This window comes from Bufo bufo, chromosome 2 (genome assembly GCF_905171765.1).
Source record: "Bufo bufo chromosome 2, aBufBuf1.1, whole genome shotgun sequence".
Lineage (NCBI taxonomy): Eukaryota > Metazoa > Chordata > Amphibia > Anura > Bufonidae > Bufo > Bufo bufo.
In genome coordinates, this window is record NC_053390.1 from 679236889 (window position 1) to 679261670 (window position 24782).

The following is a 24782-nucleotide window of genomic DNA, read 5'->3' on the forward strand; positions in this document are numbered from 1 at the left end:
TAAATACTTTGGAATAAAAACAAATTTTTTCTTTGCATCGACATATTAAGACCCCCCAAAACATTTTTTTTTTATTTATTTATTTTTTATGTCTATGAAGCTGTGTAAGGGCTCATTCATGTGAACTATGCTTTGCAAAGGATATACTTACTGGTTTTTGAAAGTGGTAACTGGAGCTCCTTTTCCATATCTGCCACTTTGGAACCTGCAAGGATACAATGTCCAAATACAGTGGCAACTTTCTGGTTGTGTTCGTTGACAACAGAAGCAAAATCTTTTGGAAGTTTTTCAAGAAATACCTGTGTGAAAACAAAGTGTGAAATACTTTTTCTCGGCTAGTATATATAATGTATTTTTCGCTTTATAAGACAGACTTTTTAGCAAGAAAAAAAAATCTTGGGAAAAAGTGTGTGCATCTTATAAATGTCAGTCAGGGAAATCCAGCATGACCAGACCCCCTGACTGCTTCCTTAATGTTCCAGCAGAGCTCACATACATCGCTTTGCCCGATCAGTAAGAGAACTGTGCCTCTGCACTCACCTCTCTCTCCCTGCCGACACCGATCTGTGTGATCAGCGGCAGCAGGCGAGCACATGGGGAGGAAGGTCCTACAGCTGTACTGAAAGGAAATGAAAACTCCAAGTACATCTTAAAGGGGTTATCCAGTACCATAAACTGCCCTCCATAGGCCGGGCACAGGGAATGTACTTACCTCGCTCCCTGTGCCGCTCCTGGTCCCCACACCGCCGCTGCTTCTCTACGTGCGTGGTGTCGGAAGGGATGGAGCAGCCAATGGCAGGCGGGGACAAGCCTCCCTAGCATCACTCGCGATGCTAGGGAGGCTCGTCCCTATCTGCCATTGGCTGCTCCCCCCCGACACTGGATGTTTTCATCCGAGCACAGGCGGCCATCCTAGTGCCGATACTTCCACCAGAGTATCATAGTTACTTTCAGGCAGGGATATTATGTGAATAAGGTCTCCTGTGTATGGCTCCTGACGAAGTGCTAACAATAAGAGCACAGAAACGCGTTGAGCCACGTGTATTTGGTCTTATCCTAAAACCTGGGATTGATCCACTGTACTGGCCATACTAGATGCCAGACTGAAAGCAACATTGAGACTTATAGTTGCAAATCCTAGGGAGGTTACTAGTTCAATTCTCTGGGATAATTGTCTGAAGGCATATCAGTGGCTCCTGTGAGCTGGCCTTCAGACATCCTGTTTAGCTAGAGGAGGGTCTGAGCCATATGTCAGTGAGCTCTGACATACTTTTTGGTTCAGAAACATACACTGTGTGGTGATTTATTGCTTCATATAGCCACACAGTGTGTGCTCCTCTTGAAGCCTGTTTTTTACATATATGAAGTTTGGGGTAACACACCTGTAAGTTTTAAACCAGTAATACCAATAAAGTTTATTTTATTTTAACGCTCCTATCGGGCTTAAGTTAAATCGCGCACAGGGAGAAGCCGCAGCGTCGCGGGGTAAGTATATTCTCTGTGAGGGGCCCGGCATATTCAGGGTAGTTTATAGTATTGGATAACCCCTTTAAGCACCTTTAATGATGTCATCAATGGGAGGAGCCAGAACAGAAGAACTATACAGTCGGCACTAGTGCAGGGAAAGGTGAGTTGTTTTAAAGATAAGTGTGTATGAGTGTAGCAGAGCTGTATCTGTGTCGCAGACAAATACTTAAAAATAATGTAGAAAAGCAAGAAGCATGGAAGGAAATAACAGAGCAATGACAGGAGACAAATTTATTTGGATAGGTACATTTAATGAGATGACCACATGCACCATTGCTGGTTGCTACAATGGTCAGCAGATGACACACTAAGGGTAACAGAAGCTGACCAGAACTATTCTCCCCCCCCCCCCACGCTGCATCCTAAAGTTACTGACCTTGACCCCTCCACTTCAGTAAACCACATTCCCTTCATAGAGGACCTAAAAATATATATTTTTTATTTTCTGTTGTTTAAAACTGGGGTGTGTCTTTATAATCCAGTGTGTCTTATAAAGAGAAATATATATATATATATATATATATATATATATATAGTCAGGTCCATAAATATTGGGACATCAACACAATTCTAAGATTTTTGGCTCTATACACCACCACAATGGATTTGAAATTAAACAAACTAGATGTGCTTTAACTGCAGACTGTCAGCTTTAATTTGAGGGTATTTACATCCAAATCAGGTGAACGGTGTAGGAATTACAACAGTTTGCATATGTGCCTCCTACTTGCTAAGGGACCAAAAGTAATGGGACAGAATAATAATCATAAATCAAACTTTCAGTTTTTAATACTTGGTTGCAAATCCTTTGCAGTCAATTACAGCTTGAAGTCTGAAACGCATAGACATCACCAGACGCTGGGTTTAATCCCTGGTGATGCTCTGCCAGGCCTCTACTGCAACTGTCTTCAGTTCCTGCTTGTTCTTGGGGCATTTTCCCTTCAGTTTTGTCTTCAGCAAGTGAAATGCATGCTCAATCGGATTCAGGTCCAGTGATTGACTTGGCCATTGCAGAACATTCCACTTCTTTCCCTTAAAAAACACTTTGGTTGCTATTGCAGCATGCTTTGGGTCATTGTCCATCTACACTGTGAAGCGCCGTCCAATGAGTTCTGAAGCATTTGGCTAAATATGGGCAGATAATTTTGCCCGAAACACTTCAGAATTCATCCTGCTGCTTTTGTCAGCAGTCACATCATCAATAAATACAAGAAAACCAGTTCCATTGGCAGCCATACATGCCCACGCAATGACACTACCACCACCATGCTTCACTGATGAGGTGGTATGCTTAGGATCATGAGCAGTTCCTTTCCTTCTCCATACTCTTCTCTTCCCATCACTCTGGTACAAGTTGATCTTGGTCTCATCTGTCCTTAGGATGTTGTTCCAAAACTGTGAAGACTTTTTTAGATGTCGTTTGGCAAACTCTAATCTGTCCTTCCTGTTTTTGAGGCTCATTAATGGTTTACATCTTGTGGTGAACCCTCTGTATTCACTCTGGTGAAGTCTTCTCTTCATTGTTGACTTTGACACACATACACCTACCTCCTGGAGAGTGTTCTTGATATGGCCAACTGTTGTGAAGGGTGTTTTCTTCACCAGGGAAAGAATTCTTTGGTCATCCACCACAGTTGTTTTCCGTGGTCTTCCGGGTCTTTTGGTGTTGCTGAGCTCACCGATGCAGTCCTTCTTTTTAAGAATGTTCCAAACAGTTGTTTTGGCCACGTCTAATGTTTTTGCTATCTCTCTGATGGGTTTGTTTTGTTTTTTCAGCCTAATGATGGCTTGCTTCACTGATAGTGACAGCTCTTTGGATCTCATCTTGAGAGTTGACAGCAACAGATTCCAAATGCAAATAGCACACTTAAAAGGTCCAAGGTTCATTTCATCTGCTCATTGTAATTGGGATAATGAGGGAATAACACACACCTGGCCATGGAACAGCTGAGAAGCCAATTGTCCCATTACATTTGGTCCCTTAACAAGTGGGAGGCACATAGGCAAACTGTTGTAATTCCTACACCTTTCTGATTTGGATGTAAATATCCTCAAATTAAAGCTGACTGTCTGCAGTTAAAGCACATCTTGTTAGTTTCATTTAAAATCCATTGTGGTGGTGTATAGAGCCAAAAATTTAAAAATTGTGTCGATGTCCCAATATTTATGGACCTGACTATATATATAATTTAACAATTTATTAATTCTGTATTTGTAGTTGGACGATATACAGGGATCTCAACCACTTTGGGATGACATGGACGTTCGTTTCCTCAATGAGTGCAGGAATCTATATTTCTTCAGATGAGACTAAGTTTGCGGTGATCATTAGGGAAGCTATGCCTTGGTATGAGTGTTGTATGAATGAAGGCTGTTCACACTGGCCACTGCAAGCGGGCGTCTTCTGGCTGGGGATTTTCAGCATGTGTTTGTAACATGGATTTGTGCTGTGTATGCTAGCAGCTGCAGGCGGGGGACCGCTTGCAGTGACTGGCGGATCTCGGCATGAACTGTGTTTAGGTAGAGGAGGACGGATGTAAGGGTCACTGTAATTGGACAGAAAGTCCATTTTCCTTGATTACCTTTAATAAAATGAAATGTTATGTGGCTGGACATGAGCGATGTTCCCTGTCTGAAATATGTTTTTAAGGTACACCACAATGTTAATGAATTTTTCACATATACAAATGTCTAAAGATGTTACATTTTTATGCCATTCACCTACTGGATTTTGTAAAAAAAAAAAAAAAATTAAAGTTGCAGTTCATAAATGTGCCTAATATTTTACAAAGTAAAACAATTTACATGGGATGTCGTTACTTTTTCACGGCTGTAAGAAAATAACACAAATTTCACATATTGCATCTAAAGGCCTGTGTTCAAATAGAAATATACAGTAGGCATACCATATTCTCTATGGACGCCTGTGGTTCATTAGCTGCAAACATCTACAAAGTTACCTTTGACTGGTCAAATCTATCTTCCCCTGGAAATCTGCAGCGTGGTAAGTAACGTCTTCCAAATAGGTTTGCTAATATCAGCACAAGGGTTTCCATTACAGAGTCAGGAAATTTGGTAGAATCTATATAACAAACACAATGTATGAATAGTCATGCACCTGGAATGTTGTCTCATTGTTTGATATTAATTTTTTAGTCATGGGATACATGATAGATGTAAAAAATGAATATCAAACATCATTATAGTACATGATAATCCCTTTCTAACAATGCTAGAGCCAGCCCTGGACCTCACATGGATCCAGAGATCTCCAAATTCATTGCTCTGCTAGATTTATATCAAGCTGACAGCTCAAGGGGAGTGTCTTTTCTGCTGAAGCTCAGGAGGCGTGTCCATGTTCTCCCTATCACAGCTCAGGAGGCGTGTCTTTTCTGGAGTTCTCACCCTATCACCGCTCAGGAGGCAGGTGAATGATGAAACTGAGCATGTGCGGCCTTTTCAGTGAGTAGGACAAAGGAATAAGAAAAAAGAGCGGGTGGTACTATACAGATACATTTTATTGAATAAGTGGCTATCCAAAATTTTTAATTACATGCAATTACAAAATAATTCAGTTCCAGGTGCTGGTTTGAAAAATGTATTATATTTCTCATGGGACAACCTCCTTAACTATTTTTTCATTAATATAGGGGGATTTTGTCACTAAAAAGCTATTTATTGAAGTCCAATTTTGCATTTGGGTAATATTTAAAGGAGTCATGTATGAGATTAAGGGTACGGCTGCACAACGACAATAACACAGCAATGTTGCACAACGTTTTTGGTAATGATAGTCAATGGTGTTGTACTGCAACATGCAAAATACTGTGACGCGACAGTCGCACCAAAATCTATCCAAGCTGTATTTTTGTGCGATTGTCACATTGCAGTTGCAGTGCGACACCATTGACTATCATGACAAAAGATGTTGCGTGACACATGTTGCGGTGTTGTTGTACCGTTTTGTTGCATGACAAATGTTTTCATGTAGCCCTGGCATACAGGGGTTGTCCAGGTATATTCTCCTGACACTCCTTGTGCTGGATGGCCACAACTGCATACCGGGTGGTACTGATGCTAAGGCAGCTATCTATTTGAATTCATTGGATCCATGCACATTACTCGATGGCTGTCAGGACAGTTGCCTTGACAACTACTTTGATTATTGCGCAGGAGCATCTCTCCACATCTGATGGCAAATCAGACTGAAGAGTATTCCTACACAACCCCTTGGAAGAAAAGGGCCTATATTTTACAGAAATAGCTCCACTCTTGAATGGGAGCAGTGCTGCAGTAACCAGGCAGAGTCAATGTACAGTGCACAGAATTGTTTAGTTCCAGTGCCAAGTTTCAGTGATGGACCTTGTGTAAACATCTGATTGTCAGGGGAGCAATGACCCCTTCCGATCTGATATGGATTAAAGGGATTCTGTCACCAGGTTTCACCCCTGTCAGCTAAACATATGCTGATGTTCAGGGCCTCACCAGGATTCCTAATGTGGGCTTCTAAATGTGATCCGTAGCCTTATTTTGCTAAAAAACAGGTTTTACTAACCTGTCACTCAAAGAAATAAGGTGCCCAAGGGGATGTCAAGGGATGCAAGGTGCCGGCCACACCCACCGCCGTTCGTGCCCAGCGCCGCCTTTCCAGACTTCTGCACCGCCTCCTAATCCTCTGTGCCGCCTCTCGCTCTGCCTCCCCCCTCCTCCTGCTGTAAGATATCGCGCGTGCGCACAGGTCTCTGAGAGGCTGGCGCCAGAGTGCAGGTCATACCTGGGTTGAGCGAAGTGCCGGCGCATGCGCACTTCGCTTTAAGAAGCCAAATCGAGAAGTCCGCACGGGCGCATCAGGCAGAGCCCTGTGCGCACGCGTGAGATCTTACAGCGGGGGGATGGAGGGAGAGCGAGAGGCGGCACAGAGGATTAGGAGGCGGTGCAGAAGTCTGGAAAGGCGGCGGTGGGTGCGGCCGGCACCTTGCATCCCTTGACATCCCCTTGGGCCCCTTATTTCTTTGAGTGACAGGTTAGTAAAACCAGGTTTTTTTTAGCAAAATAAGGCTACGGATCACATTTAGAAGCCCACATTAGGAATCCTGATGAGGCCCTGAACATCAGCATATGTTTAGCTGACAGGGGTGAAACCTGGTGACAGAATCCCTTTAACTATCCTATGGACGCCTTATTAACCTGTAACCCAAAAATCTCTTTAGGCTTCCTACACACATGACTACATGATCTAGTGTGGATTTCAGCAACTTTTTTTTTCTTAGGTTTTGATCAATTTGATTTGCAGAGGGGTGCCCACCCTTTCCGCTAAGCCTCACCTCCATGCGTGGTGGAAAATATCATAAAGTTGCAAATTTTTGTGCTAAAATGTGCAACTTTTTGCCAGTAAACTGCCACACAGGCCATGATGCAAATTGTCCCCATTATACATAATGAACCTTACAAGAAAAAAAAATACATATCCTTAAAAAGGAAAACAGCCCTATGTGCCATGAAAAATATATTGCAAAAAGTTAGAGCTCTTAAACCACCACCTGCACAAAAGTGCTAAAAAAGTGTATGGCCATTAACGACCAACTATTGATTGTTAATGGTTAAAAAAAAAAAAAAAGTTTGCAGTATAAGACTTACCTTTCAAGCTTGGTTTGCACAGTTTATGAAACAAGCCTTTTTCTAGAAAGCGGACAAACACAAAATTTGATGGTTCATGGTAATGTAAGTGAGTAACAAGTCCTGTGAATGCAGTAGGCTCACAATCCTGATTCAAGAATCCCTACAGGAAACACATTTTGTTAATTCACATGATCTACTATTGTCAATATAGTCACTACTTCTATTACTTCAGTAATATCAAGAAATTATTTTAGGTAAAGTTGGTTGGGTTAATAAAGTGGCATATTTGATTTTAAAAGTGTTAACCACAATTATTGGCACCCCTCAAATGGAACCTGTCACTAAACCACCAACATTTTCTTATTCCCTTTTGGTTTAACTTAAAAATGGTTGTCAGAGCCTATGCAAATAAGCTCTTATCAAGTTCTGCCTCTAATGCCACAATTTCTGCATTATGTAGTAAAAGAGCTGATTTATTACCTAAGAAATCTGGTGACTTTAGACACATGCACATTGCACAAATAAAGCTGAGGACAGTGCAGCTGATTTCATTACGCATGACCTCTCAGTCTTTAGATTAAAACCCAGTTAATACCTGTGAAAAATTGGGAGAGCATGACTCTACTATACCTGCTGTGCTGGACTACATCTGATTACCCATTTCTGTCCATTACAGTTCAGCCCTTTTTTTTTTGCCTAAGATAGTCTACTTTTGCATAATGAAGGTCCTATTCAACTAGCTGAAGTAAATGTTAGCTGAGGATAGTGACTAGAGATGAACAAAGTTTTGAAAAATTTGATTTGCCGAACTTCAACAAGAGATTCGATTCATTGCGAATTAATTTGCCACAAATCACTATAAATCAGGTATACCCAGGCCTCTCAGTGTGAAGGCTTGGAAGTTAACCCTTTCCCTCCTGCTGTCATGGCCGCCAGATCTCTGCTGTTTTAAAGAGCAGACACCTGTCACTAATTTCTGCGAGCGGCGGTAGTAGTTGTTCCAGACTTGTAACCCTTCAGATGCCATTTGGTCATCATCTTATATGGCAGCTAGTTTTCAGATGGTCCACATCCAACATTTTTGAAGGACAAATGGCGTTCAGCAATAACAGGTCTGTGATGTCCTTATATGTGCTGCCCGCACACCACACTGAAGGGATTGCTGTGTGTCTATCCTTCGCTGACACAGATCGTATTAGCGATGATGAATTTGGGTCCACTGCATACTTTTACTTGTATGTAACGCAACAGCTAACAGAATGCACTCTCTGTGATAAATGTGAACCCACTGCACAATTGAACAGGGGGAAATATTACACTGTCCTGGAATACGGACGCAATGTAACAGTTTTCCTAACATAACAGATGAACTCTGAATGTGAGAGCAGTAGAATGTGCTGCCCACAACTATATACTCAACCTGCAGTCTCCCTGCACTGTCCTTGCTCTTGCCCTCCCCAATATTCTTTTTAACCACCTCCGGACCGCCTAACGCAGATTCGCGTTCCGGAGGTGGCAGCCCTGCGCAGAGTCACGCATATATGCGTCATCTCGCGCGAGCCGAGACTTCCTGTGAACGCGCGCACACAGGCGCGCGCGCTCACAGGAACGGAAGGTAAGAGAGTTGATCTCCAGCCTGCCAGCGGCGATCGTTCGCTGGCAGGCTGGAGATGTGTTTTTTTTTAACCCCTAACAGGTATATTAGACGCTGTTTTGATAACAGCGTCTAATATACCTGCTACCTGGTCCTCTGGTGGTCCCCTTTGTTTGGATCGACCACCAGAGGACACAGGTAGCTCAGTAAAGTCCCACCAAGCACCACTACACTACACTACACCCCCCCCCCCGTCACTTATTAACCCCTTATTAGCCCCTGATCACCCCTGATCACCACATATAGACTCCCTGATCACCCCCCTGTCATTGATTACCCCCCTGTCATTGATCAACCCCCTGTAAAGCTCCATTCAGACGTCCGCATGATTTTTACGGATCCACTGATAGATGGATCGGATCCGCAAAACGCATCCGGACGTCTGAATAAAGCCTTACAGGGGCGTGATCAATGACTGTGGTTATCACCCCATATAGACTCCCTGATCACCCCCCTGTCATTGATTACACCCCTGTCATTGATTACCCCCCTGTAAAGCTCCATTCAGACGTCCGCATGATTTTTACGGATCCACTGATAGATGGATCGGATCCGCAAAACGCATCCGGACGTCTGAATGAAGCCTTACAGGGGCATGATCAATGACTGTGGTGATCACCCCATATAGACTCCCTGATCACCCCCCTGTAAAGCTCCATTCAGATGTCCGCATGATTTTTACGGATGCACTGATAGATGGATCCGATCCGCAAAACGCATCCGGACGTCTGAATGAAGCCTTACAGGGGCATGATCAATGACTGTGGTGATCACCCCATATAGACTCCCTGATCACCCCCCTGTAAAGCTCCATTCAGATGTCCGCATGATTTTTACGGATGCACTGATAGATGGATCGGATCCGCAAAACGCATCCGGACGTCTGAATGAAGCCTTACAGGGGCATGATCAATGACTGTGGTGGTCACCCCATATAGACTCCCTGATCACCCCCCTGTAAAGCTCCATTCAGATGTCCGCATGATTTTTACGGATGCACTGATAGATGGATCCGATCCGCAAAACGCATCCGGACGTCTGAATGAAGCCTTACAGGGGCATGATCAATGACTGTGGTGATCACCCCATATAGACTCCCTGATCACCCCCCTGTCATTGATCAACCCCCTGTAAAGCTCCATTCAGATGTCCGCATGATTTTTACGGATGCACTGATAGATGGATCGGATCCGCAAAACGCATACGGACGTCTGAATGAAGCCTTACAGGGGCATGATCAATGACTGTGGTGATCACCCCATATAGACTCCCTGATCACCCCCCTGTCATTGATCAACCCCCTGTAAAGCTCCATTCAGATGTCCGCATGATTTTTACGGATGCACTGATAGATGGATCGGATCCGCAAAACGCATACGGACGTCTGAATGAAGCCTTACACGGGCGTGATCAATGACTGTGGTTATCACCCCATATAGACTCCCTGATCACCCCCCTGTCATTGATCAACCCCCTGTCATTGATCACCCCCCCTGTCATTGATCACCCCTCTGTAAGGCTCCATTCAGACATTTTTTTGGCCCAAGTTAGCGGAATTATTTATTTTTTTTCTTACAAAGTCTCATATTCCACTAACTTGTGTCAAAAAATAAAATCTCACATGAACTCACCATACCCCTCACGGAATCCAAATGCGTAAAAATTTTTAGACATTTATATTCCAGACTTCTTCTCACGCTTTAGGGCCCCTAGAATGCCAGGGCAGTATAAATACCCCACATGTGACCCCATTTCGGAAAGAAGACACCCCCAGGTATTCCGTGAGGGGCATATTGAGTCCATGAAAGATTGAAATTTTTGTCCCAAGTTAGCGGAACGGGAGACTTTGTGAGAAAAAAATTAAAAATATCAATTTCCGCTAACTTGTGCCAAAAAAAAAAAATTTCTATGAACTCGCCATGCCCCTCATTGAATACCTTGGGGTGTCTTCTTTCCAAAATGGGGTCACATGTGGGGTAGTTATACTGCCCTGGCATTCTAGGGGCCCCAAAGCGTGAGAAGAAGTCTGGTATCCAAATGTCTAAAAATGCCCTCCTAAAAGGAATTTGGGCACCTTTGCGCATCTAGGCTGCAAAAAAGTGTCACACATCTGGTATCGCCGTACTCAGGAGAAGTTGGGGAATGTGTTTTGGGGTGTCATTTTACATATACCCATGCTGGGTGAGAGAAATATCTTGGTCAAATGCCAACTTTGTATAAAAAAATGGGAAAAGTTGTCTTTTGCCAAGATATTTCTCTCACCCAGCAAGGGTATATGTAAAATGACACCCCAAAACACATTCCCCAACTTCTCCTGAATACGGCGATACCACATGTGTGACACTTTTTTGCAGCCTAGGTGGGCAAAGGGGCCCATATTCCAAAGAGCACCTTTAGGATTTCACAGGTCATTTACCTACTTACCACACATTAGGGCCCCTGGAAAATGCCAGGGCAGTATAACTACCCCACAAGTGACCCCATTTTGGAAAGAAGACACCCCAAGGTATTCCGTGAGGGGCATGGCGAGTTCCTAGAATTTTTTATTTTTTGTCACAAGTTAGTGGAAAATGCTGTGTTTTTTTTTTGATTTTTTTTTTCATACAAAGTCTCATATTCCACTAACTTGTGACAAAAAATAAAAACTTCCATGAACTCACTATGCCCATCAGCGAATACCTTGGGGTGTCTTCTTTCCAAAATGGGGTCACTTGTGGGGTAGTTATACTGCCCTGGCATTCTAGGGGCCCAAATGTGTGGTAAGGAGTTTGAAATCAAATTCTGTAAAAAATGACCTGTGAAATCCGAAAGGTGCTCTTTGGAATATGGGCCCCTTTGCCCACCTAGCCTGCAAAAAAGTGTCACACATCTGGTATCTCCGTACTCAGGAGAAGGTGGGGAATGTGTTTTGGGGTGTCATTTTACATATACCCCTGCTGGGTGAGAGAAATATCTTGGCAAAAGACAACTTTTCCCATTTTTTTTATACAAAGTTGGCATTTGACCAAGATATTTATCTCACCCAGCATGGGTATATGTAAAATGACACCCCAAAACACATTCCTCAACTTCTCCTGAATACAGAGATACCAGATGTGTGACACTTTTTTGCAGCCTAGGTGGGCAAAGGGGCCCATATTCCAAAGAGCACCTTTCGGATTTCACAGGTCATTTTTTACAGAATTTGATTTCAAACTCCTTACCACACATTTGGGCCCCTAGAATGCCAGGGCAGTATAACTACCCCACAAGTGACCCCATTTTGGAAAGAAGAGACCCCAAGGTATTCGCTGATGGGCATAGTGAGTTCATGGAAGTTTTTATTTTTTGTCACAAGTTAGTGGAAAATGAGACTTTGTATGAAAAAAAAAACAAAAAAAAAAACATCATTTTCCACTAACTTGTGACAAAAAATAAAAAATTCTAGGAACTTGCCATGCCCCTCACGAAATACCTTGGGGTGTCTTCTTTCCAAAATGGGGTCACTTGTGGGGTAGTTATACTGCCCTGGCATTCTAGGGGCCCAAATGTGTGGTAAGGAGTTTGAAATCAAATTCTGTAAAAAATGACCTGTGAAATCCGAAAGGTACTCTTTGGAATATGGGCCCCTTTGCCCACCTAGGCTGCAAAAAAGTGTCACACATCTGGTATTGCCGTACTCAGGAGAAGGTGGGGAATGTGTTTTGGGGTGTCTTTTTACATATACCCATGCTGGGTGAGAGAAATATCTTGGCAAAAGACAACTTTTCCCATTTTTTTATACAAAGTTGGCATTTGACCAAGATATTTATCTCACCCAGCATGGGTATATGTAAAAAGACACCCCAAAACACATTCCTCAACTTCTTCTGAATACAGAGATACCAGATGTGTGACACTTTTTTGCAGCCTAGGTGGGCAAAGGGGCCCATATTCCAAAGAGCACCTTTCGGATTTCACTCGTCATTTTTTACAGAATTTGATTTCAAACTCCTTACCACACATTTGGGCCCCTAGAATGCCAGGGCAGTATAACTACCCCACAAGTGACCCCATTTTGGAAAGAAGAGACCCCAAGGTATTTCGTGATGGGCATAGTGAGTTCATAGAAGTTTTTATTTTTTGTCACAAGTTAGTGGAATATGAGACTTTGTAAGAAAAAAAAAAAAAAATAATCATCATTTTCCGCTAACTTGTGACAAAAAATAAAAAGTTCTATGAACTCACTATGCCCATCAGCGAATACCTTAGGGTGTGTACTTTCCGAAATGGGGTCATTTGTGGGGTGTTTGTACTGTCTGGCCATTGTAGAACCTCAGGAAACATGACAGGTGCTCAGAAAGTCAGAGCTGCTTCAAAAAGCGGAAATTCACATTTTTGTACCATAGTTTGTAAACGCTATAACTTTTACCCAAACCATTTTTTTTTTACCCAAACATTTTTTTTTTATCAAAGACATGTAGAACTATAAATTTAGAGCAAAATTTCTATATGGATCTCGTTTTTTTTACAAAATTTTACAACTGAAAGTGAAAAATGTCATTTTTTTGCAAAAAAATCGTTAAATTTCTATTAATAACAAAAAAAGTAAAAATGTCAGCAGCAATGAAATACCACCAAATGAAAGCTCTATTAGTGAGAAGAAAAGGAGGTAAAATTCATTTGGGTGGTAAGTTGCATGACCGAGCAATAAACGGTGAAAGTAGTGTAGGTCAGAAGTGTAAAAAGTGGCCTGGTCTTTCAGGGTGTTTAAGCACTGGGGGCTGAGGTGGTTAAAGGGCTTCTGTCCCCCACTAAACTAATTATTTTTTGGGCTACTTAAACTCCTTATACTGCGATATATCAATATATAATGCTCTTACTGATTTTCGTTCAGTAGTTTCTTTAAAAACGGACTTTTATAATATGTAAATTACCTCTCTACTAGCAAGTAGGGCGGCTACTTGCTGGTAGCAGCCGCATCCTCCTATCATAAAGACGCCCCCTCCTCATGTTGATTGACAGGGCCAGCGAACGCGCTCGTCCTCTGACTGGCCCTGTCTGTGTTTTAAATCTCGCGCCTTCGCCGTACCGTCTTCAGTCGGCACACTAAGAGGAGGACGCTCGCTCGGCCGCTCCTTCCTCAATGCGCCTGCGCCGATGACGTCACATCTACACCCGGCGCAGGCGCATTGAGGAAGGAGCGGCCGAGCGAGCGTCCTCCTATCAGTGCGCCTGCGCCGATTGAAGACGGTACGGCGAAGGCGCGCTATTTAAAACGCAGACATGGCCAGTCAGAGGACGAGCGCGTTCGCTGGCCCTGTCAATCAACATGAGGAGGGGGCATCTTTATGATAGGAGGATGCGGCTGCTACCAGCAAGTAGCCGCCCTACTTGCTGGTAGAGAGGTAATTTACATATTATAAAAGTCCGTTTTTAGAAGAAACTACTGAACGAAAATTAGTAAGAGCAGTATATATTGATATATCGCAGTATAAGGAATTTAAGTAGCCAAAAAAAAAAAAAGAGTTTAGTGGGGTGACAGAAGCCCTTTAAGGCTACTTTCACACTAGCGCTTGATCGGATCCGTTCTGAACGGATCCGATCATATTAATGCAGACGGAGGCTCCGTTCAGTACGGATCCGTCTGCATTAATAACTTAGAAAAATTTCTAAGTGCGAAATTAGCCTGAGCGGATCCGTTCAGACTTTCAATGTAAAGTCAATGGGGGACGGATCCGCTTGAAGATTGAGCCATATGGTGTCATCTTCAAGCGGATCCGTTCCCATTGACTTACATTGTAAGTCTGGACGGATCCGCACGCCTCCGCACGGCCAGGCGGACACCCGAACGCTGCAAGCAGCGTTCAGCTGTCCGCCTGGCCGTGCGGAGGCGAGCGGAGCGGAGGCTGAACGCCGCCAGACTGATGCAGTCTGAGCGGATCCGCATCCATTCAGACTGCATCAGGGCTGGACGGAAGCGTTCTGCTCCGCTCGTGAGCCCCTTCAAACGGAGCTCACGAGCGGACAGCAGAACGCTAGTGTGAAAGTAGCCTAAACTAGTTTTCAGCAACACTGTCTCTAGCGAATGAGTGCTTGCCACTAGTGTTAACAAAATATTTAACCGTCGTCTTATTCTGACGATATGTAATGCAACAGCTAACAGAATGCATTCGCTATGATACACTTAGGTCCATATATATTTGGACAGAGACAACATCTTTATTCTGTACATTACCACAATGGATTTTGAAGAAAACAATTCAGATGCAGTTTAAGTTCAGACTTTCAGCTTTAATTCAGTGGGTTGAACAAAATGATTGCATAAAAATGTGAGGAACTAAAGCATTTTTGAAACTCAATCCCTTCATTTTAGGGGCTCAAAAGTAATTGGCCACATTAAAAAATTGTAAATAAAATGTTAATTTCTAATACGTGGTTGAAAACCCTTTGTTGGCAATGACTGACTGAAGTCTTGAACTCATGGACATCACCAGACGCTGTGTTTCCTCCTTTTTCATGCTCTGCCAGGCCTTTACTGCATTTAACAAGTGAAATGCTCTATTGGGTTCAGATCAGGTGACTGACTTGGCCAGTCAAGAATATTCCACTTCTTTGCTTTAATAAACTCCTGTCCTGGGTTGCTTTGGCTTTATCTTTTGGGACACTGTCCATCTGTATTATGAAACGCCGACTAATCAGTTTGGCTGGATTTGAGCACACAGTATGTCTCTGAAAACCCCAGAATTCATCCTGCTGCTTCTGTCCTGTGTCACATCATCAATAAACATTAGGGACCCGGTGCCACTGGCAGCCATGCATGCCCAAGCCATCACACTGCCTCCGCTGTGTTTTACAGACGATGTAGTATGCTTTAGATCAGGAGCTGTACCATGCCTTCGCCATACTTTTTTCTTTCCATCATTCTGGTAGAGGTTGATCTTGGTTTTATCTGTCTAAAGAATGTTCTTCCAGAAGTGTGCTGTTTTTTTAAGATGTTTTTCTTAGCAAAATCCAATCTAGCCTTATTCTTGAGGCTTAGGAGTGGCTTGCACCGTGCAGTGAACCCTCTGTATTTACTTTCATGCAGTCTTCTCTTTATGAAAGATTTGAATATTGATACTCTTATATCCTGGAGAGTGTTGTTCACTTTGTTGACTGTTGTGAAGGGGTTTCTCTTCACCATGGTAATCATTCTGCGATCATCCACCACTGTTATCTTCCGTGGGTGTCCAGGTCTTTTTGCATTGTTGAGGTCACCAGTGCTTTCTTTCTTTCTCAGGATGTACCAAACTGTAGATTCTGTCACTCCTAATAGTGTATATATTTCTCGGATGCGTTTTTTCTGTTTTTGCAGATGAAGGATGGCTTGTTTCCCCTGCATTGAGAGAGCTCCTTTGACCACATGTTTACTTCTCAGCAAAATCTTCATAATGCAAGCACCACACCTAAAATCAACTCCAGGCCTTTTATGTGCTTAATTGAGAATGAAATAATGAAGGAATTGCCCACACCTGCCCATGAAACAGTGTTTGAGTCAATTGCTTTTGGTTCCTTTAAAAACCGGGTGTCATATGTAAAGGAGCTGAAACTCCTAAACCCTTTATCCAATTTTAATGTGATTACCCCCAAATGAAAGCGAAAAGTCTGGACTTTATGCCATGTCCATTGTAGAACTATAACTTGAATATGTTTTAGTAAACAGGTAATAAAAACTAAATTTGGCTCCACTGCTCTGGTGAACAGGGCAAAATATTACACCGTCCTGGAATACAGACGCAACATAACTGTTTTGCTAACATAACAGATTAACTCTGAATGTGGGTGCAGTAGAATGTGCTGAACACGGTGATACACTTAATCTGAACAGTCCCTACTGTCTCCCTACAGTCTCAAAACTGTCTCCCTGCACTTGCTCTCTCCAATATTTTTTAGACCAGTTTTCAGCAACACTGTCCCTAGCGCATGAGCACTTGCCACTAGTGTTGAGCAAATCAAAGCAACAGAAGTGGAATTCGATACGAAGTTTAGGCAAAATTTGAGGTAACAAAACTTTTTTGTCCAAAAATGTCGGCTACACGTGTTACAAAGTGAAAGTAAGAAGCCTTGGAATGCAAATTCACCCATAATGCAGTGCAAACAGCCAATCAGCAGCTAGCCATCCCTTTAAAACCCTCATCCCACGCAGTCTCTGCTATTTCACTAAGCTGAGCATAGGGAGAGGTGTGACAAGTACCAGGGACAGTGTTGCTAAAAGCTTTTGTGTAATATTGGATAGAGAGATAGTAAGGAGAGTTTTTACACATGTAGGGAGAGCATAGGTAGAGCAAAAGGATACTGCAGGGACAGTAATCTGAAGCTGAAGGGATCCATAGGAGACCGAGCAGTTTGCATCAATTGCCGTGTAGGGCACAGAGCTATCTAATTTGCCTTGATTCTCAAATTGGTGAATAAGCTGTCTAGTTCTACTGTTATTGGTGAGTTCACCTTGTTTAATAGATAAGCAATTCATGTATGCCTTGATTCTCAAATTGGGGTAAATAAGCTGTCTAATTTTACTGTTATTGGGATGTCCACCTTGTTTAATAGATAAGAAATTCTATTATAACAACTAAAAAGCAGACTGCCACTACTGGGACTGCTTTGCATATGTTGCTGTCAGTTCTTGGATCTCCAATCCCACATAATCCGTAGTGGTGCTCTGTGTCTTTAACCACTTCACATCCACCCATAGGATATAAATGTCCTATGGGTGGATGTTTAACTCTGAATGGACGTTCTGGAATGTCCATTCAGAGATCGCAGCTGCACGCTAATCGTGCAGCTGCAGAGCAGGTTGCCCGCTGTCAGTGACAGCAGGGCAACCCAGAGAGAAAGCAGGGACAGTTCCCAGGTCACAGGTGTCCCTGCCTTCTAGATCACTGCATACACAGCGCTCAACGAGTGCTGTGTATACAGAGCAGGAAGTGCTATGCACTGCCTGTCCCGACGGTCATGTGACCGCCGGGGCCGGAAGAGTGCAGGAGCTGTCGGGTCTTCTATAGGCCTGTACAGCCTCTCTGGGGGGGGGGGGGGGAGTGTATTTCCCTGTAACTGGGGCTACTATGTCAGCCCCAGTTACAGGAGAAATCAATTGTGAAAAAAAAATAAAAAAATTAAATGAGATGGGGTGGGCGGTATAGGCGATATGCAATATAAATTTGGGCCACAATATAGATTTTCGCCATATCGCCTATATCGCCGGACCGCGATATGATCACGCTCTCTGCGCGCACCATTTTCTCCTGAGCCGGCTGGCACAGTGGAGGGAGAAGGAGGGAGTCCCTCCCTCCCCACTGTGCGCGGCTGCCGCTGAACACCAATGAGGACAGAGTAGGAGGAGGAGGGGAGGGACTGTGGCCACTGCGCCACCAATGAATGTGCCGGCCATATCCCATAGGGTCCCCCTCCTCCCCCCCATCATTGGTGGCAGTGGGCAGTTCCGATCGGAGTCCCAGCAGTGTAATGCTGGGGCTCCGATCGGTTGCCATGGCAGCCAGGAGTCACGCTACTGAAGTCCTGGCTGCGATGGTATGTTAGTGAGCAGCATTATACTCACGTGCGCTGTGGCCGCCGGGCTCTCCTTCTTCTGTCTGTGCGGCTCATTGCTAATGCTTATAGCATTAGCAATGCGCCGCACAGACCTATGAGAAGAAGGAGCGACCGGCGGCCACGGCGCACGTGAGTATAATGCTGCTCACTAACATACTATCGCAGCCAGGACTTCAGTAGCGTCCTGGCTGCCATGGTAACCGATCGGAGCCCCAGCATTACACTGCTGGGACTCCGATCGGAACTGCCCACTGCCACCAATGATGGGGGGAGGAGGGGGACCCTGTGGCCACTGCCACCAATGATTAATACTGGGGAGGGAGGGAGGGGGGGTGGGTTTGAGTTACCATAGGGGGCAGATCAGAGGCTGGGGGGGCAGATCAGAGGCTGGGGGGGCAGATCAGAGGCTGGGGTGGAGCAGATCAGAGGCTGGGGTGGAGCAGATCAGAGGCTGGGGGGGCAGATCAGAGGCTGGGGGGGTACATGAGAGGCTGGCTGCCATGGTCAGCTCCCTGCTGTTGTGTGCACAAAGCACAGGGTAGCAGGGAGAGTGTAAAGTCCTATTCACCCTAATAGAGCTCTATTAGGGTGAATATGACAAGGGTTCTAGCCCTTAAGGAGGCTAATAGTTATTAAATAAAAAGTAAAAAAAAAAAAAGTTTAAACACCCCCCCCAATATAGAAAACAATATATCGCAATATACATCGCATATCGCACATGCTTAAATTATATCGCAATATAAATTTTAGGCCATATCGCCCACCCCTACCCCAGAGGTATTGTATGACCTTATGGGGGACACAAAGTGTAAAATAAAAAATTTAAAAAATAGTGTTTTATAAAAAAAATAAGTTTCAGATGTAAAAAATAAATAAAAATTCCCCAAGTAATTAAAAAAAATATTTAAAATAGGAAAAAAAATAATAATATAGACATATTTGGTAGTGGGCTCTATAAATATATCACATGATCCACCCTGTCCGATAAACACCATAAAAAATAAAAGCTGTGTAAAAAAAAGCCATTTTTGTCACCTTACATCACAAAAAATGCAACACGAAGTGATCAAAAAGGCGTATGTCCCACAAAATAGCACCAATAAAGCAGTCACCTCATCCCGCAGAAAATGAGCCCCTACATAAGAAAATCGCTCAAAAAATAAAAAAAAATATAGCTCTGAGAACATGGAGACATTAAAACATCATTTTTTGTTTCAAATATGCTGTTATTGTGTTAAAGTAAAATAAATGAAAAAAAGTAGACATATTAGGTATCGCCGCTTCCGCAACAACGATCTCTATAAAAATATCACACGACCCAACCCCTCAGATGAAAACTGTAAAAAAATAATATATATAGAGACAGTGCCACAAAAAAGCCATTTTTTGTCACCTTACATCACAAAAAGTGTAATAGCAAGTGATCAAAAAGTCATATGCACCCCAAAATAGTGCAAATCAAACATTCATCTAATCCAGCAAAAAATGAGACCCTACCTGAGACGATCACCCAAAAAATAAAAAAACTCTCAGAATATGGAGACACTAAAACATGATTTTTTTTGTTTCAAAAATGATATTATTATGTAAAAAATAAATAAAAGAAAGGATACATATTAGGTATTGCCACGTCCATAACGACCGGCTCTATAAAAATATCACATGACCTAACCCTAATAAAAACTGTGCTAAAAAACCTTACATAACTAAAATTGCAAAACGGAAACAACCAAAAAAAGTAGTCATACTTGGTATTGTCGCGTCCATAACAACCTGCTCTATAAAAATAGCACATGATCTAACCTGTCAGATGAATATTGTAAATAAAAAATTAAAAAAGGTGCCAAAACAGTTATTTTTTGTTACCTTGCCTCACAAAAAGTGTAATATAGAGCAACCAAAATTCATATGTACCCTAAAATAGTACCAACAAAACTTATCCCGTAGTTTCCAAAATGGGGTCACTTTTTTGGAGTTTCTACTTCACTTGAATGGGTCCGCAATTCCGGAAATGCGGAACGGAGTCATGGAACGGTACACCGGAAGCACTACGGAGTGGTTCCGTGGTGTTTCTTTCCGTGATTCTGCACCGTAAAAAAATATGACATGTCATTTTTTTGCAGTGCGGACATACCACGGACCCATTCAAGTTGAATGGGTTTGGCCCGCTGCACGGAACGGCCGCACAACGGATGAATGCATGAGGCCTTTCCCCTACTGGTCTTGTTTCCAGGGTTTCTTGATTTTTATTACCATATATTTTACATAAATTCATTTTTCTTACAGCCTTAAATAAATAAATCTCAAACTGCACTTCATAAAATTCATGCACAGTGTATGTCTTACATACCTCATAGAGAAGGAATTGCAGTGAGAATATGCAGTACAGCTTTAACACCTGTGCTTCTTGGGGTCGTTTGAATGACATAAGTGGGTGCATCAAAATTGATAGAACCTATGAAATTGCATTGTTATGTTTATTTAGTGATGTTTCATTTAAGCACAGAATCTCAATTCAGTTATCCAAAGTAACCAAATATGCAAGGCAAGAGAAATATAATGCAGCTGGCAAATCATATCACGGACAAAGCTCCTGAGCCTCTTTGTGTTAACTACATTCTTGCCATATCATATTAATACCCACGTGGCAGGAAGCGGTTAATAAAGAAAGTACATTATTTTCTACATAAAGGGGCAGATTTAATAAAACTGGTGTATAGGAAAACTGGATTAGTTGCCCATAGGAAGATTCCACCTTTCATTTTTTTAAAGCTGCTTTGGGAAATGAAAAGTGGAACATGAGCACCTAAGCTAGTTCTACTTTACACCAGTTTGCTAAATCTCCCCCACAGTATTTAAATTCAATTAGTGTTTAATATATCATACATCCCCATTAAGCTGATAGAAGGAAGGACTTGGTGTGGCTACGTTTTCGAGCACCTGCTACATTTGTATTGCAAATATGTGAATAAATGGGCTTTTTCTTTGCCATAGAAGTAGCAATAAAGTAATACAACAGTGTATTACCTCTATAGCAGCCTGTGCTGTGATAAAGCTTGTTAATGACATACACATGGATGAACCTAGCCCACCTCATGACTGGAAAACATAGTTGTATATAAAAGCCGCCTTCTAATGTAATGAAATATCTTGGGCATACCCCCCTTGTGCACAGACTTACCTTGGCCTTCGCATCCTTTTTGTCATCTGCTTTGGTGGCTAGTAACATTAATCTGAGAATGAAGGAAACACTTAGAGGAAACTGCCCTCTCAACTGAGGAACATTGGACTTCAAGAGCTTTTTCACCTTAGGCATGGGGATGTTGAAAAAATAGACATTCCCAAGTAGGTCATGGCCTCTTCTTCCAGCTCTTCCTGCCATCTAAAAAGGGAACCGTACAGAGGCAGACAATTTTTTTATTACTTTACAACTAGAATGTGGATACCCTGTACAGTGCTTCCGTGTGGGCACTGAATGCAGCAGAGGCTGTTGTGCACTGTCCCACCCCAGCTTGGTACGACCCATATCATACTGTACATCCCTGTACAGAGCTTTCATGTGGCTGCTGAATGCGGCTCTCCACTACACTGCTGAGTTCAGGGCACAGTGGAGTGAGTTTGGATGAGACGGCACCCCCCCCCCCCTTCACTCTTCCTACATGGTAACGCCCATATCATGCTGTACATTCCTGTATGAGTGCTCTGCCAGATCATTAAAGCAGCTGTCAGGTGGGTAAGTGCTTTAGTGTTTCATGTGGTCATCCAACCACATGGTGGCAGTATTTCTGTTAAAAAACAGACACAGGACAACCCTAAGGCATATACACTGACGAGCAAAAGGGTAACAATGTTTTGAACTTTTCACTTTCAGGCTTTATATCTCACCATCCACTATAGCTTCGAACGTGAGACTACCATTTTATCAGAAATAAGGATAGTAACATAGTTTATAAGGCTGAAAAAAGACATCTGTCCATCCAGTTCAGCCTGTTGTCCTGCAAGTTGAACCAGAGGAAGGCAAAAAAAAAAAAAAAGAGGTAGAAGCCAATTTTTCTCACTTTAGGGTCGACAAGTTATGAAGAGGCACCGGCATCTTCATAACAGATCCTCTGCCAGTTCTAAATGTAAGACAGCTTCCTTGCTGTCTTACATTTAGACCTTTTTCTACGCCTGAAACAGGTGTAGAAAATCGTAAATGAGACAGGCCTCCTGGCCCTTCCCCTGCCCACCCACGCATGCCCACTTTTTTAGACCTTCAGTGAGCGGGGAGAAGTCACAGATTGCAGATTTCAGCATCATAAATGACCCCATAGTGAATTTCTCATATACTTTAATCGTTATGTATTGGAGTCTATGGGAGAAGCAATCTGATGATCGCTTGCTCAAGTCCCTAGGGGAACTTTTAAAAAGTGTAATGAAAAAGAAAAAGTTTTTAAAACTACAAAAGAATACAAATACCCCCCCCCCTAAAAAATAAATTTTTTTTTAAAAAAAACATACTAAAAAAAAAAGCAGATTTGCTGTTTACCTCCCAAACAAAAGTGAACAAAAAATGATCAAAAAGTCACACACATGGCTCCGGGAAGGCCGGGACTAAAAAAACAAATACAAAAATGGGAAATGCCCCACTTCTGGAAGGGTTAAACAGGAATACCTACTTGTCTGTAGTTCAGTGCATCTAGATACAAAGAATCTTCTATGAAAACCACTGATTTACATGGCATGTTAATTCCCAAAGCAAGTGAACTGGTAGAAGATACAACCTGAAAAAAAATTATAATTTAATATTAGCAAATGTATGTGTTCTTAATAAGGTGTGTACGTTGAACTTATTAACTGATTTGTCAGATTGGTAGATTCGCTAGCTGGAAGGTTAGGGCATCCTTAACAGGAATTGAACAATATACTAATTCATGAAGTGACCATGAATTCTGCACTTCACCAGAAAATGTTTAACCCCTTCCCACTGCTCCAACCTAACATTACATCGGAGGTACCAGGAGGCACCTAGGACTAATGTATGCAATCAACGACAACGGTGTTCGCAGACATTTAACCCCTCAGATGCCATGGTCAAATGTAACCATGACATTTGGGCAGTCAAAAACTGGGAGAGTGCTCTACCAGCCATGCATCCTAGAGAGGATTGGGGGAACCAGATGGTAAGTGCCATACCCTCGGTTCTCCTGAATGATCTAAGGTTGCCGCACATACGTTCCTATGGAGAGCCAGACTGAGGCAGGGCTCCATAGGAACATAGTATAATCCCCATGGACCCCAATACCCATGAACTGGGGTCTGACAGAGGCAATCTACCTTCTAGGTAAAGTATTCAAAAGTTAAAAAAAGCTTTAAAAATATAAAATTCTAATCACCCCACTATCTCCAAAATCAAAATACAAAAAAAGTAAAAAAAAAAGAAACATCATGGACATCCAATGCAACAAACTGTGAAAAGGAAAAAAAAAAAGGTAAAAATGGACGATTCAACGTTTTTTGGTCGCTTCACTTCCCACAAAATTTATTAATAAAAAGCAATCAAAAAGTCTTACACACCACAAAACAGTATCAATGAAAATTACGGATCACCCCACAAAAAATGAGCTCTCACATAGGTCCGTACACATAAAAAAAAAGTTATGGAAGCCATAATATGGCGATTAGGCTTGAGCGAATCGATCTTCGGAGGAAAAAAGTGACAGAAATTGTTTAGTGTTCTATTAATTTTGTCACTTTGCAATTTCACCTTTTGTGTACTGAAACTGACTAGATTTTGTATCTCAATTGAGTGCTGAAACCAATAAGCTTATTTTTCCTTTAAAGTAACAGTAACCAAATGATTGCGTGTCACTGTATCTGTAGTTGTATTCAGCAGAGTTGAACTGTTGAAATTGTATTTGATCTCATGAGGAACACATGTGACATACAACATTGTGGAAATATGTTCAATATCCTTTTCCAAGTGAGGTATGTTTATGGCTGCAGTTAAAATACTTACTCTTACGTAACCCATCCTGAACAGCATCTCAACAAGTTGCCTTCCTTTTGCATCCACTGAGCTATGGTGATAACCAATTCCTTTACGTGTAAAAGGTATAAGATCGCTGTGTCTTGTTGAAAATCTTGTTGTTCTCTCATACATTTGTAGTAATGTCTGTAAAAGATAGATTTTTATAAATTATATAATCCCGGATAACAAAGCATACAGAAATAGAGTTTGTTATTGTTGCCACAATGAACAAGTTGTTAAACTAGGTGACACAGCTTGGCACTGTGTTATTGTGATCTTCTGTGGTGCAGCATACAGTATGTCATTTATGCTGCATATAAAAAAATTATTTATCTACTAAATAATATCTATAAAGCTATTTTCTAAATTAAGTTATCAGGTAAGCTACAAAAGAAGCCTACAACAATGTGACCAACAGGCCCA

General features: G+C 42.4%; 1 protein-coding gene across 3 annotated transcripts in view; it reads right to left on the reverse strand.

The window, feature by feature from the left end:
• Positions 1–24782, reverse strand: part of DDX60 (DExD/H-box helicase 60) — a 460164-nt gene that overhangs the window by 21337 nt on the left and 414045 nt on the right. For all 3 annotated transcript variants that reach the window (XM_040418645.1, XM_040418646.1, XM_040418644.1), the window contains 7 exons: positions 24348–24503; positions 23008–23112; positions 21531–21731; positions 20700–20804; positions 7165–7306; positions 4488–4609; positions 152–299 (listed from right to left, as the gene is read on the reverse strand). In XM_040418645.1, coding sequence (XP_040274579.1) covers positions 152–299; positions 4488–4609; positions 7165–7306; positions 20700–20804; positions 21531–21731; positions 23008–23112; positions 24348–24503 — 979 coding nt within the window. The remainder of the gene's footprint in view (positions 1–151; positions 300–4487; positions 4610–7164; positions 7307–20699; positions 20805–21530; positions 21732–23007; positions 23113–24347; positions 24504–24782) is intronic.